Below are 12,440 nucleotides of genomic sequence, written 5' to 3' on the forward strand. Positions count from 1 at the left end.
TTGCCTTAAGCTTCTAAAATGTCAGTAATGCGTTTTTGATACAGTACTCACAACCACAATCACTCAAGGTGAAGTCAGACAAAAACAATTGTTTCCATGGTTGGTAAAGAGCCGCTAGAATACAACGGTTAACACCAAGCTAAAATCCCAAAGCGAGACCAAAAAATTGACTTCAAGGAAAACAGTTAACTGCACAAAAGCAGAGATGAAAAACAGGAGCTCTGCTGAGGCACACTTAATCTATGACAGTTCAAGCTAAGTATCCCATCATATGAGCAAGAAATAGGTTGCCACAGAGCAAAAACCATAAAGAATATTAAACTTGAGGCTGCAGCAGGACAAAAGTTCAGCCACCTTCACACATCATCAACTGGTAAACGTCTTCCAATAACTAACATACAGCTTGACTAGTGGTCCCAAAGTAACACTTCCAAGATTTTTAAATGCATAGCCCCAATCTGGATCTCACTTGCCAGGAAGGCATAAAGGTTAAGGCTCGGAAGGTATGGAAGTTAAATCAGACGCCTTAAGGGATGCATAAGGGGCACTGTGAATGGAATAATTAATCTCATTTTTTTTTTTTTTTTCAAGATCAGAGGAATAAGGGCAATTGCCACGAAGGAGAAGGCGACTGGGAAATCCCAAGTGAAGAGAATAGCATGTCACATTCTTGTGCATATCCTACTCATCAGAGATTATTTCATGCTGGCTTAGATCATCCACAATAGCCTGTTTCTGCGCCAAATGGGCTACAGTGAGGGAAATATCATATTTCAGAGACAAAACTATAGCACAGCACGGACTATCTAGACAGCAAAAGTGAGCCTCTTCTACTTGTTTGTTCAGATAGTACATGGCTGTATTTTAACTAGGTCAGAAGCAACCTGAATCGATCCTTACCATCCAAAGGAAGGACACTGCTATTGAAAGTCTGACGGATAGTTTGGGTGGAGTGTGTGAAGTGGGGCTTGTCAAAGACTATAGAATCAGTACCACAAATAATTCATTAGCAACATTTAAGCTAAATTATTCTCTGTCCACTCCGAACTCCGCCACCATACTCCTCACTGGTCCCAAATGTTATATGGGTGTCTCATTATTCGTTTTGGTGTACATGGCCTTGCAGGTACCCTTCTCATGTCACAGGAATACATTTGCGGTTACTATAGCTTTTGTCTGGGGATCTGCTTGACAGGTTGCTGGGGAAACAAAGCACTTGAACTGTTTAATGGCTTAACAAGCATGGACAGTCATAATGATTTAGGCAATGTTCATCAAAGAGTATACTCAGCATCTTATTCTGTACCTCTCCGGACAACCTAGATGTCCTCATACATAGTTGGCGAAACTGCAACACCTGAACACTTAGAATAGGAAATTCAGCCCACGTGGTGGGTCTCGTGCTAGGAGTGAGCTTCGCTGAATCCTTCTCAGCCATGACCACCTAGAGGCATGCCTACCCAATCTCAAAAGGAATATATTGCTGATAGTTCTGTTGGAATTTTTCTTACAGTGGGATTAACTGGCTAAATATAATGCTGTATTTGAAGCACAATGGTACAGGCTGGCAGGAGCAAACAATTTTACAGCAGTAGAATCAAGGTTGTTAATCTTCCTAATCGGGTGGGGGCTAGGGAATGCACTGGTTATGTTGGACACCAGCCATACGGACATTTCCCACCTAACAAATAAAGGAGCAGGCCTTTCCCTGCAGCTATGACAGGTTCTAATGGGGCATAACTAAAAGGCAGAAAGAACATTACTAGTGGTAGCCTCCTAGAAATTGGAAATAGGCAGACATGCACATGACAAATGGTTGGTCCAGAATTTTAAAAAATTAATTAAAAAAAATAAACTAATGTCTGATTAGTAATAATTCTGAGTAGTGAAGCGTAAGGTTAACAGGATCTGAAAACACTTTAACAAGATGCCAATTTATCAAAAGCATGCCTAATTCTAATTTCTTGATGAGGATTAAAGAGTGACACCAGATCATTTTATCTTGAGAGGAGACAAAGCAGCGACATAGACCTCGGAGCACAGAAAACATCTTTGGCTTCCGCCTTCATTTTACACCTGGACTGATTCTTCATTCAAATCAGGAGAAGCGTGAGAGCAGAACTCAAAATATAAAACAAGTGAAATTAACTGTTTCAATGGCACGGAGTCACCTCAAATTCGGCTTAAGCAAATCTCTCTCCAGCACAAGTTCCCAGTGCAAGTGGCTGGTATGATAGTCATATACAATTACAGACAACTTGTGCAGCACCCGCGGCTGAGCGAAATCAGCCAAACAAATTAAATTGCCTCTTGGATTTTCCCCAGTATGTAGGCCCACTCTAGTCCCATAGCAGATCATGATTGGTCTTGATGGCTTTCAAAGCCTACATATGATCAACGAAATTCTACTGAGTTATGGGAAGAACAGTTCAGTGACCAAAATATGGCACCCACCACCCCCCATCCCGAAATGTACTCGCAAAGCATTTAATCAACAGCATTACAACAGCTTGTTAAACCTTCTGCAGTTGTTGGGACTCATTTAGAACCGTTTTTATCCAGGAGCGAACCTGTACTAAAGTGCTTTATCTGGGTGAACCACCTCAGTACTATCTTTGTAAAAACCTAAGATCTCCATGGAAAAAAGTTCTCGTCCTATATATTGAAAAAAAAGCTTAATCATTCTTTGCAATCGAGGCAAATTCAATTTTCAAGAGAAATACCACTTTTCCCTCTCGTCTATTCTTCCTTCTTGAAAGTGCAGTCAGACAGGAGATTAAGTCCACATGAGCCAATGGAAGAGAAGCTGCTAGTGATAATGCGCAAAGGTGTGCCGTAAAAGTTCTTCTGCAGAGGGTCTTAACTTAGCCTCTACAAAAATCCTCTTTAAAAAATCCCGGCAAAACTCAGAGCTGTGAGGTGGCAACTGTGGATTGGTGGTCTGCGTGGCAATTTTAAAGATGGCAGCCATGGCTTCAAACTCCGCCCACGGAGGCTTCTCAGTTAGCATTTCCACCACCGTACATCCCACGCTCCTGTAACCAGAAACACAAAATTATGATATATTAGAGCATGGTGACCATTATTTAGGACGCAAGATCCTTAATAAAAACTAGCAAAACTGGACTGTTAATGGAAAATTACTTTTTGCAGTTAGAAAAAATAAAATCAAGCTCGTTAAAAGTCTGCGCCAGGTAAGCAGGTAAGTATTTCCTTATTTACAGATATCTCTCTCAAATTGTTTGCCTTGTGATGCATTCTGTGATGCATTCTTTCTGGTGTCATACTACACTTCAATACATCATCAATTTTTTGGGGGTATATTCTAATCAGCACGCAAGCTGTTCATAAGTGCTGGTTTTGTAAATAAGAAAGGTACATCTGTTTCAAGGGCTAAACCATCTTTCTCAATAAATACACCTTGATATGTGCATTAAAGTCTATCCAACAAAGCCAAGAACACCACAATCAGTTCAGACAATGAAGAACTTCATACCTACTGACCTTCCGTAACAGTGAAAAAAAGAACTTGCGAATCAGCAGTACAAAGAGAGCATGCCTGTTCAAGAAGGCAATAAAACCCTCAGCTACAACTTACGGGTCAAAGAAAACAAAAGTGTGCCACAAATGGCAACTACACCTGAAGAAGAAGTGTCTCCTCTTTGTCACACCAAACAAAAAGAGGTCTGCTGTGCGCAGTCTCGACAGAACGGCAACGTGCTGCTAATACAACGTTCATAACCTTATGAGTAAAGACGTTTAGCTGCCATGAAACACTCATGTTCCAAAGTCCTTATGAAGAACCTAACCCAGCCCAACTAGGGAGATTTACCAGGAAAGTGCATAGGAGACACAAACAAAGGTATAAGTGTTACAGGTCAGCGTGTGGCTCATCACAATTAAGACCACCTGCCTTCCAGTTATCAGGAAGCTTTCTCCGTACATAAGGAAACTGAAGAAAGCAAGAAAGCACAAGATCAGAATCATAGCTTCACCCAAGAGGGAAATCTCTCAGAGGGCCCACAGGGGGACAGAAATGGCAGTACAACTGAGATTGAAGTCCAGTGCGAAGTACAGACTGAACAGCTTCCAGAAGATGACAACATACAGTCAATGAAACAACACAAAAGAATATTGTCTGCCCTTTCATTCAACTCCGCGTCCAGAGGAACTGCAGTTATTAAAACCTTATTCTAGGAAATGGAAGCATAACCCACGTCATCCTGCATGAAGGAGCTTTCTTCTGAATAATAGGAGCAATGCCTAAAAGAAGCAGGCCCTCCTTGGAGGGTGGTAGATATTGAAGCGACCCGACAAAAGTATCACTTATAAAAGGGGTTGACTGCGTAAAGTGATGACAATACGAAGCAGGCCAAGAAAAGAACACCAGACAAAGCCAACGTTCCCAGGAAGAGAAAACAATCCTAGCCGCAGTGAGCCATTACCCAGTATTCAGTGCTCTAGATAAGGGACACCTGTTTTCACCGTCAATGAAGATGCATTATCACTGTCCGCATAATCTGCATGAAAATATTAAGTACTAACATCACTGTAAATGGCAGAACTTACAGTTGAACAATCACTAAAACCTGCTACAGAACACAAATTCTATCCACAAGACAGCAGGATCAAAGAATGATACACATTCTTCAGGGTGAATCAGTCAAACCCCAGACTTAAGGCTTCAGAACTCTCCAGGCAGCCACATACAGGCCTCTCCAAGAGGAGTGAATCATCCATCTCTGGAACACACACAACAGTATTTCACATTAAGTGTGAAGGCTCCCTACTAGGAGCTATGCCATACCTGGTAATGGAAAAAATGCAATGGAGTTAAGCACATGGACTTCGGAATCGTTGCAGTGAATCTCTGTACAAAATCCAAAGGCCTCAGCGGTGATGGAATGCCAGCTCTCAGGCTCTAAGCAAATGTCTTCTCATAGGACGTATGTGCTCCTATGAGGATCCCTCTAAAGGGTAGGACAGAGAGGCCGGGATGAAGGAGAAGGCTGCTGCTGTTGGTCTTGGCATGTTGAGAAAACAGCACATATCCCCCTCCGCCAAACCGTAACAATGGGAAGCCAGAGGCTTTTGTTGATCAGGTAGAGAAGACTGGTGTTGTGTGTATGGCTGTATTCTCATACAGACTTTCAATCTCCAGTACATCTGAGATGAAGAATCTAAGATCGGGCAGTGGTACCCCCTTGTTTAATTCCATTTTAAAGCAAAGTAAGTATCTTCTGACAAAAGGGTAGGGACCATCAAAAGGAGTAACAATCAAGCTTGCCTGGATGCCTTCAAGGAGATCAGTAGAGTGCATCCAAGAGAGACAATGAATGATCACAGAAGAACCCACAGACTTGGCCACCAAATCTATGGTTTGAAGAATGGATCTAGATTTTGTGCAACAGTACAAAACCCCCATGAAAGCAAGTATAAGGGGATTCTGTGCCCTGGTTAGATAATACAAGACACTGATAATTGGGGCTCAGAGGACCTCTCACATTCCTCGGCTTCAGTGCCACTGCACCAGCTGCCCTTCTGTTTCTGTTCTGAGGAGGCTTTGCTTTGGCTTGCTCGTGCTGTATGAGCTAAGTGAGGGACTTATACACTTTTGCTGTCTGTCCTGTAAGTGTTTGTGAGGGATACTTACAATGCTGATGTCAGTGCTGTTGAAGTTCTACGAGGTTTGCTTGCATTTCTGTGGTCTCTAGTGTAAGTGGCCTGAATATGAAAGTAGCCAGCCCTGTTGCTTTGCTGTACCTGTTAGTGCTCAGTAGGTTACAGGATTGCAGCCCAAATCTGGTATGATCTGCTACACGCAGCCACATGAGGCAGTATATGTTTTAAAAACTTGTCTAAGGGCATATCATACAGTTTCTCATAGATGATGGCATATAAGGTTACGTATAAATATATGTAGGTAATATCTAGCTGTACCTTTTTCTTCTCGGGCTCTGCAGAACTACTGAAAATAGCTAATTTGATGTTTGAGGAATTTAATAAATTCTACGCAAATGAAATGTTGGAATTTGGTGGCAACATTTGAGTTTTTGCAGGCAGTTCTAGCTGGGGACTGGACATAAAAATACTGTTACTAACATGAAATGTTGGCACATACAGCATCCATGATTATATTTGAAGTCATTGTACTTGGAGGCAACATTAATGCATTTTCAGAAAATGAACGTCGGGTATTTTTGGACAAAGGGACTGCATTCAAGAAAATGAGAAGATGGCCTTTGGATACTGAAGTTGCTTAAGAAAATCTCAAACTGTTAAATGAGCCAACTCTTGATTCCATTCCAACATCATATTGTTCCCTAATGGCTAAGGCCTCTGTACATCTATTATATGAATCCTTTGCCTAAATAGAGATGAAACTACAATACTAATCTTAGGAAGACAAGACACTGCCACTCTGACATTTCAGTGGACATCCAGTTATGTGATTGCCCCATCTTTATTCACAGAATAAGAGAACTGACGATAATCTTTGATGCGAACATGCTTCTCACCCCAAATCATTGGTGTAGTGAATAAGGCCATCAAGCATTTAGCCTTACTCTCTTGCAAACCTCTTACTGAATTGAACATACAAGATGCCTCATTTTGGGCCAGGCACACTACTGCAATGTGAAAAACAGGACTGTTAAAGAACTTGACTGACAGACTCCAAAGACAAGCTGCCACAATGTGACCATGCTAAAATCTGCTTTGAATGTTTTTCACTGTATACGCCATGCACAGGGCCTACTTGCAAAAACTGGCCCCACAATAAATCCCCTCAAGAAATGTATGCTCAACTTCCTCAAACGTGATTCCTCTTTTCCCATTCAATCGGCAGAAATATGGAGGCCAATCTTTGGGTGTGATGGATATTAAACTGGATCGCCCTAAGTCTCAAACTGAAAGCTAATCCTAACTGTCTTACACCTCAGAATATCGAACTTTAACCCAGCATCAGTGTACAATCTGTCCTGAACAGCTACTGAACAAAGTCAGGAATGTTACCAACCTACCTGGACAACAATGGTTTTGCTTTCAACATTCTATATTTGTTCTCACGCGTTGTGTATCATCTGATGACGAATTACAAAAACACATTTTTGCGGAGCTGCTTTGTTTGCCAAGTGTAAGCCCAAGAAACATGATGCAGACAGAAACTGCCTGGAAAACATTTTGGACTTCTCTCCGCACTGCGTCTTATGAAATGAAACCATGAGGAACAGGTGTTTTGTCCTATTGAAGGTGGCATACGTGATTAAAGGGCCACAGAAACATAAGCCATGCACTTAATGGGGGCTACTGACCTCTGACCATTATGTTTTTCTGATTGTACAAACCTGAACTACTCAATGTACTTTATCGATTCGGTTTCCAGGGCCTGAATTTTATTTGTGGGCATTTATGAAAGAGTGTATGTAAAGTGAGACCACATGAGGCGTTTTGAAACAAAACATGAATTTTGTTGGTTAATGTATTGGATTAACAGATGCAAAAAACTGCATTTCATTTTGTGATAGCTAATGTGGAATATTACATTTCTGACTGATTACTGAAAAATGGTATTGTAAGTGGGCTTGCCAAACTGGAAATGCATGGAATAAGATATCCCACGAGCAGGGTCTGACCTTATCCCTGCCGTACCATACGCTCATGATGCTTGTCCTTTGTTAGTTTTATGAATAGTTTGGATTCAAGTACCAACGAAAACAAATCACACATAATGGTTTTGGGGTCTGGGGACATGGGACACAAAACATACATCCTAGAGGGATCTGAGATTACTAGAGTGGCAATGAGAAAGGCTCATGGGCCCCAGTGGTGAGTGTTTTATTTTGCATCCCGTTTGGGAGATACAAAAAGGCAAAAGAAGAAATTAAAAATAAAATTATGAGGCGTTTATTATCAGTGCCTCAATCCATCCCTTCTTATATCCTGCATGAAGAATTAGGGATAGGATACATATCAGATTTGCTAACTTTGGGACCCTTGCTTACATGAATTTCGATATACATAATACAGAGCAGGGATTGAATCTGGGTATACTGAAGGACAGTAGGACTCTGGACAGGGCTGGTAGTATTCCCTGGCTTAGGTACATTAAATCCGTATTTACTGATTTAGGATGCCCTGATTTATACAGGTTTCCAGAACGGATTGTCTGTGCCAACTTATTGTGGGTCAAGAGACAACATATATCTGTGGAACAAGAAAAAAGAGAGCTGTATAAAGAGAGATGAGGAGGATGTGTACGAGCTTATGTTACCCTGAAGTCATGTACATCCATCAAACCATATCTTACAGTTGTTACAAATCCTCACAATCGATTTTTATGAACAAGATTTAGATTAAACTTATTATATTGTCTTTTGGCAGAGTCTTGTGGTTGGAACAAACTTGAAAATGTAAGCCACTGTATTTGCGATTCCTTCTAAGATTAAGGGCCTGATTACGACCTTGGTCCTATGGAATTTGTAAAACGGCAGGCGGGATATCCGTCACATTTGTGACAGAGTATACCATCCGACAAGGTCGTAATCAAGCCCTAAGACACTATGCACTTTGTAATGTTCTGTGAACACTTTAGATCCCTGCGACAACAGTATATTTTACCTCTGTTCAGAGGGAAACAATTTACTCGAGTTAGACCTGCTCTTACATTTTCACAAACAATGCCTAATGAATGTATATGTTTTAATGTGGCTAGCTTTTTAATAGGGGCCATAAGACTTAGACATACACAATCACCATTATAGTAGTGGTCTAATTGAAAACAATTGTGAATGAATTTGGATTTTGTTATTGTGTGTAAATTCTTATGGAATTTAAAATGATTCCTATTTTTCTGATTGCAATTTCTTTTATGAGGGCTGATCCTATTATGAATTTAGGATAGTATTATTTATTATGCTAAAGTTGAATAGGAAATGATGTATTGACTTAATGTGCAAGTTCCTTTAAATTGTTTGTATCTTTTATGGTTTTAACTAACCAAGTAATGAATAACTGATGACGAGAATTATTTGTTTATACTTCTCTCACTGATATGATCCTTTGACAATAGAAAACTGTAGTGTGTCATGTGGGGGGATAAGAAGACAATATCAAGTCCTCTAGGTTATTGCAACAAGGAGCTCATCTCTTGGTCCTTCCCCCCCCACTTAATAGAATGTTCTGTTTTTTATGTTGTGTTAAAAAGCTGGTGGATCTTGTTTATATGTGTTTGTAACTTTGGAGGATGAAATTACGGGCTTGAGACAGGGAAATCAAGTAAATTCACACTGAAAATCTGGGATTACAAACCAGATACCGCATCTCACTGCAGTAAGTAACAAGTGAAGGAATGTACAAAGGTTTTCATTAGAAAAAAAGCCTAGTGTAATTGTAAAGTTGGGTAATGAGTAATGCACAGCTAATAATGAGACTATTTGCTGCTGAGCAAATAATGAGAATCAGAGAACCAAATTATAGTTTTTTTTTCAACTGTCACAGAAGACTACGAACTAATCATAACAAATATGCAAGATCAATTCTGCTCTCAAATTCTTGAGGGACCCACATATCAGTTGAGGGGTTTCAGTTTGCATCTCCTTTCTAAAGTTATAAATCATAATCTCAAAACAATAGGTCTTCAACCAGACACTTTTTTTTTGGAGTCATCATCGGACAAGTAGAACAAATTAGTATTTAAACTGTAGCAGTAATTTTTCATACAGAGAATACTTCTTTTGTATTTAAATCAGAGAAGTCTCAGAGCCATGTGTATCAATATGTTCTAATTATGTAATTGTGGTACTGCCTGCAAAAACTCTCTACTGCGGGCACTAGATTAAAACACTATGTTAAAAGCTGAGCGAGAACAATGGGTCTCAGATACCATGATAGGTCTCAACAAACAAATGTAAAAAAAAAAAAAAAAAACTAGCTCTAAAGCCAATCAACAAAGGTAGTCAGGCCTCACAATCCCAGCTGTATAAGCAAGCATCCCTATATATCATGAACCATCCCCCTTGGATATTCGAAATGCAAATATCTAATATAGATGGAAGTGAGGAATGAGGTACTTACCTTCGGTTTAACACCTTATCTGGTAGAGACAGGCCATGCGTATTGGTTTAGTTTGTACAGTTTGTGATGGGAGGAAAAACTGAATAATTACAATTTGGATTCATTTGTACACTCCATCCTAGGGATTGTGAATGTCCTTTCTTTACAGTCAGACAGACACTCCTGAAACGTCTACAGTCTCCTATGATAAGACAAGGGAAGCAGGTTAAATAACTGCTTCCAGCTCCCAAGAGGGATCTTTAAGGATGGGACTGCAATCGGTTAGTTTTTGCTATTGATGTCATTCTGGGGCTAATTTATCAAAAGGATGGTTGTAGTTTGAATCAATGACGTGTGTTTTAATTGGGTGTACATCTTCTTTGTGCTTTAATTAGGATTTCCGGGGGGATACATTTACATTGATTAGAACTTTATTTTTAATCTGGAGTGGAGAGCCATCTTTTACTCGCCTTATGTGCCACAGCAGACACACAGTTTTTGGTCAGTTAGTATTCTAGCAGTTTGGATGTAGGGTGCCCCTCCTTTCTCTCTTGCTTATTCTACTTAGGGCAGCCTATGCCGCTGACAATCAGCGGAGACTGCAATTCGTTTTTGTATTGATGCCATTCTGGGGATAATTTACTAAAAAGGGGATTGTTGTTTGAATTGATGACAGATGTTTTATTAACAATCTATTTTATTTACATTTTTGTAATTTGTTTGTGAAGGGGGATTTCACATTGATCAGAACTTTATTTTTAATTGGGAGTGGAGCATCATCAGAGTTACAGTCATTTTAGGGAGTCTTTTGAGGGATTCTTAACCCTACTGAGGCAAATAGGGAATCTTATTTTCAGCTTTAAATTAGCTCCCACGTTTTCCTTGTAGGTATTGCTCATATACAGACCCCTGACTGCCCTAATAGCTGTTTTCTCCATTGTTTGATACAATTGCCCAACACTCTCAGCAATATTCTGAGTTCATTGTTTTTCGTGACTTCAACTTACATGTAAAGGATGCCAACGTTTCTCAAGCCGATCAACTTAATCTCACCTTGGCTGGTATGAATCTTCCACAATTGGTCCCATCTCCTACACATAAAGCAGGACACACTCTGGACCTGATCTTCTCTAATATCTCCAATTTGCAAGTCTCTCCAATTGAGTGCCTTGTCTGGTGTGATCATGTCCATTTTCCTTTCTTCTTCCCAGGTGGACTGCACTGGAAGAAGTCAGACACATCTACAGTGCCAACTTGAAGCTGGCATGAAATCTTGGAGGAACGCTTCTCCCAGATATTACAATCTTCTTCCCCCTCTCAAATTGGTATTCTGGACACGGATGTGGCCTTTTTTAACCAATGGTTCACCAACACCACTGAAAGCGCATGCAGCAAAGAGGTATAAGCCCTCGGCTCCATGGTTCTCTTCCCTTCATTAAGGGAAAAGAAGAACCACTGTAAAAAGATGGAACATAACTGGAGAAAGTTGTATTGTCTTGATGCTAAGATCATACATAAAGAGGCACTCAAATTTTGCAGATCATCTCGCACACCAATGAAAAAGTACTTTTCTTTGTGTATTGCGAAAGTTACTAATACTCCCTGTGAAGTTTTTAAATTGTCCAGACTTTACTCTACCCGACACCGCTCAATGCATTATGAGTCTTTCTGGGGAACTTTGTAATGATTTATCTTCTTTCTATAACAAGAAAATTCAGAAACTGTATGCAACCTTCCACCAAACAACAACACGTGCATCGCAGGTACACTTCCCCCCACACCCTGGTGTTCAACGGGTGCATTTCCACCCTTTTTCATCTCTCCCCACATCCCTTTTACATTGAGTACCGTAAGACTTGGATCTGAGCCTGTCTCTTTTCACCTATATCTAGCTCCTTAGGTTTGATTGAATTCTGGGTTGTGCAGGTGGCATCATATGCAGATGATGCCCAACTCTTACTACCCTTTCAGAACATTTGGATGCTGCTCTCAAACTTAAGAGTGCCTAAAGAGAGTTGCCAGATGGGTGGATGCTAAGTGCCTCAAACTGAGTTCCGATAAAACAGAAGTTCTTTTCTTTGGACCCACTGGTCGACCTCTCTTCTTGCCTCTGGTGGCCTGAGGAACTCAATCTCCCACCGGTTCCTACCTTCTTGGATACACATTGTGGTATAATCTTCGACTCAGCGCTCTTCTTTAACTCTCAAATTAGGCAGATATCTTCAGTGTATTTCATCAAACTTAAATCCTTAAGAAAGCTACTGCACCTGATACCCGAGTCCACATGTAAATGGTGGTCCACATCTTGGTAAGCTCTAGCTTGGTCTATGCCAACAGTCTCTATTTGGGCCTTCATACCTTTCTAATACGAAGACTATAGATTATCC

The 12,440-nt window shown here is 40.4% G+C and overlaps 1 protein-coding gene across 1 annotated transcript in view; it reads right to left on the reverse strand.

The window, feature by feature from the left end:
* Window positions 1-587: 587 nt before the first annotated feature.
* MAP3K2 (mitogen-activated protein kinase kinase kinase 2) overlaps window positions 588-12,440 on the reverse strand; it is a 269,545-nt gene continuing 257,692 nt past the window's right edge. Inside the window, exon 17 of the mRNA XM_069227045.1 lies at window positions 588-3,035. Coding sequence (XP_069083146.1) covers window positions 2,810-3,035 — 226 coding nt within the window. The 3' untranslated portion in view covers window positions 588-2,809. The remainder of the gene's footprint in view (window positions 3,036-12,440) is intronic.

This window comes from Pleurodeles waltl, chromosome 3_2 (genome assembly GCF_031143425.1).
Source record: "Pleurodeles waltl isolate 20211129_DDA chromosome 3_2, aPleWal1.hap1.20221129, whole genome shotgun sequence".
NCBI classification, from domain to species: domain Eukaryota; kingdom Metazoa; phylum Chordata; class Amphibia; order Caudata; family Salamandridae; genus Pleurodeles; species Pleurodeles waltl.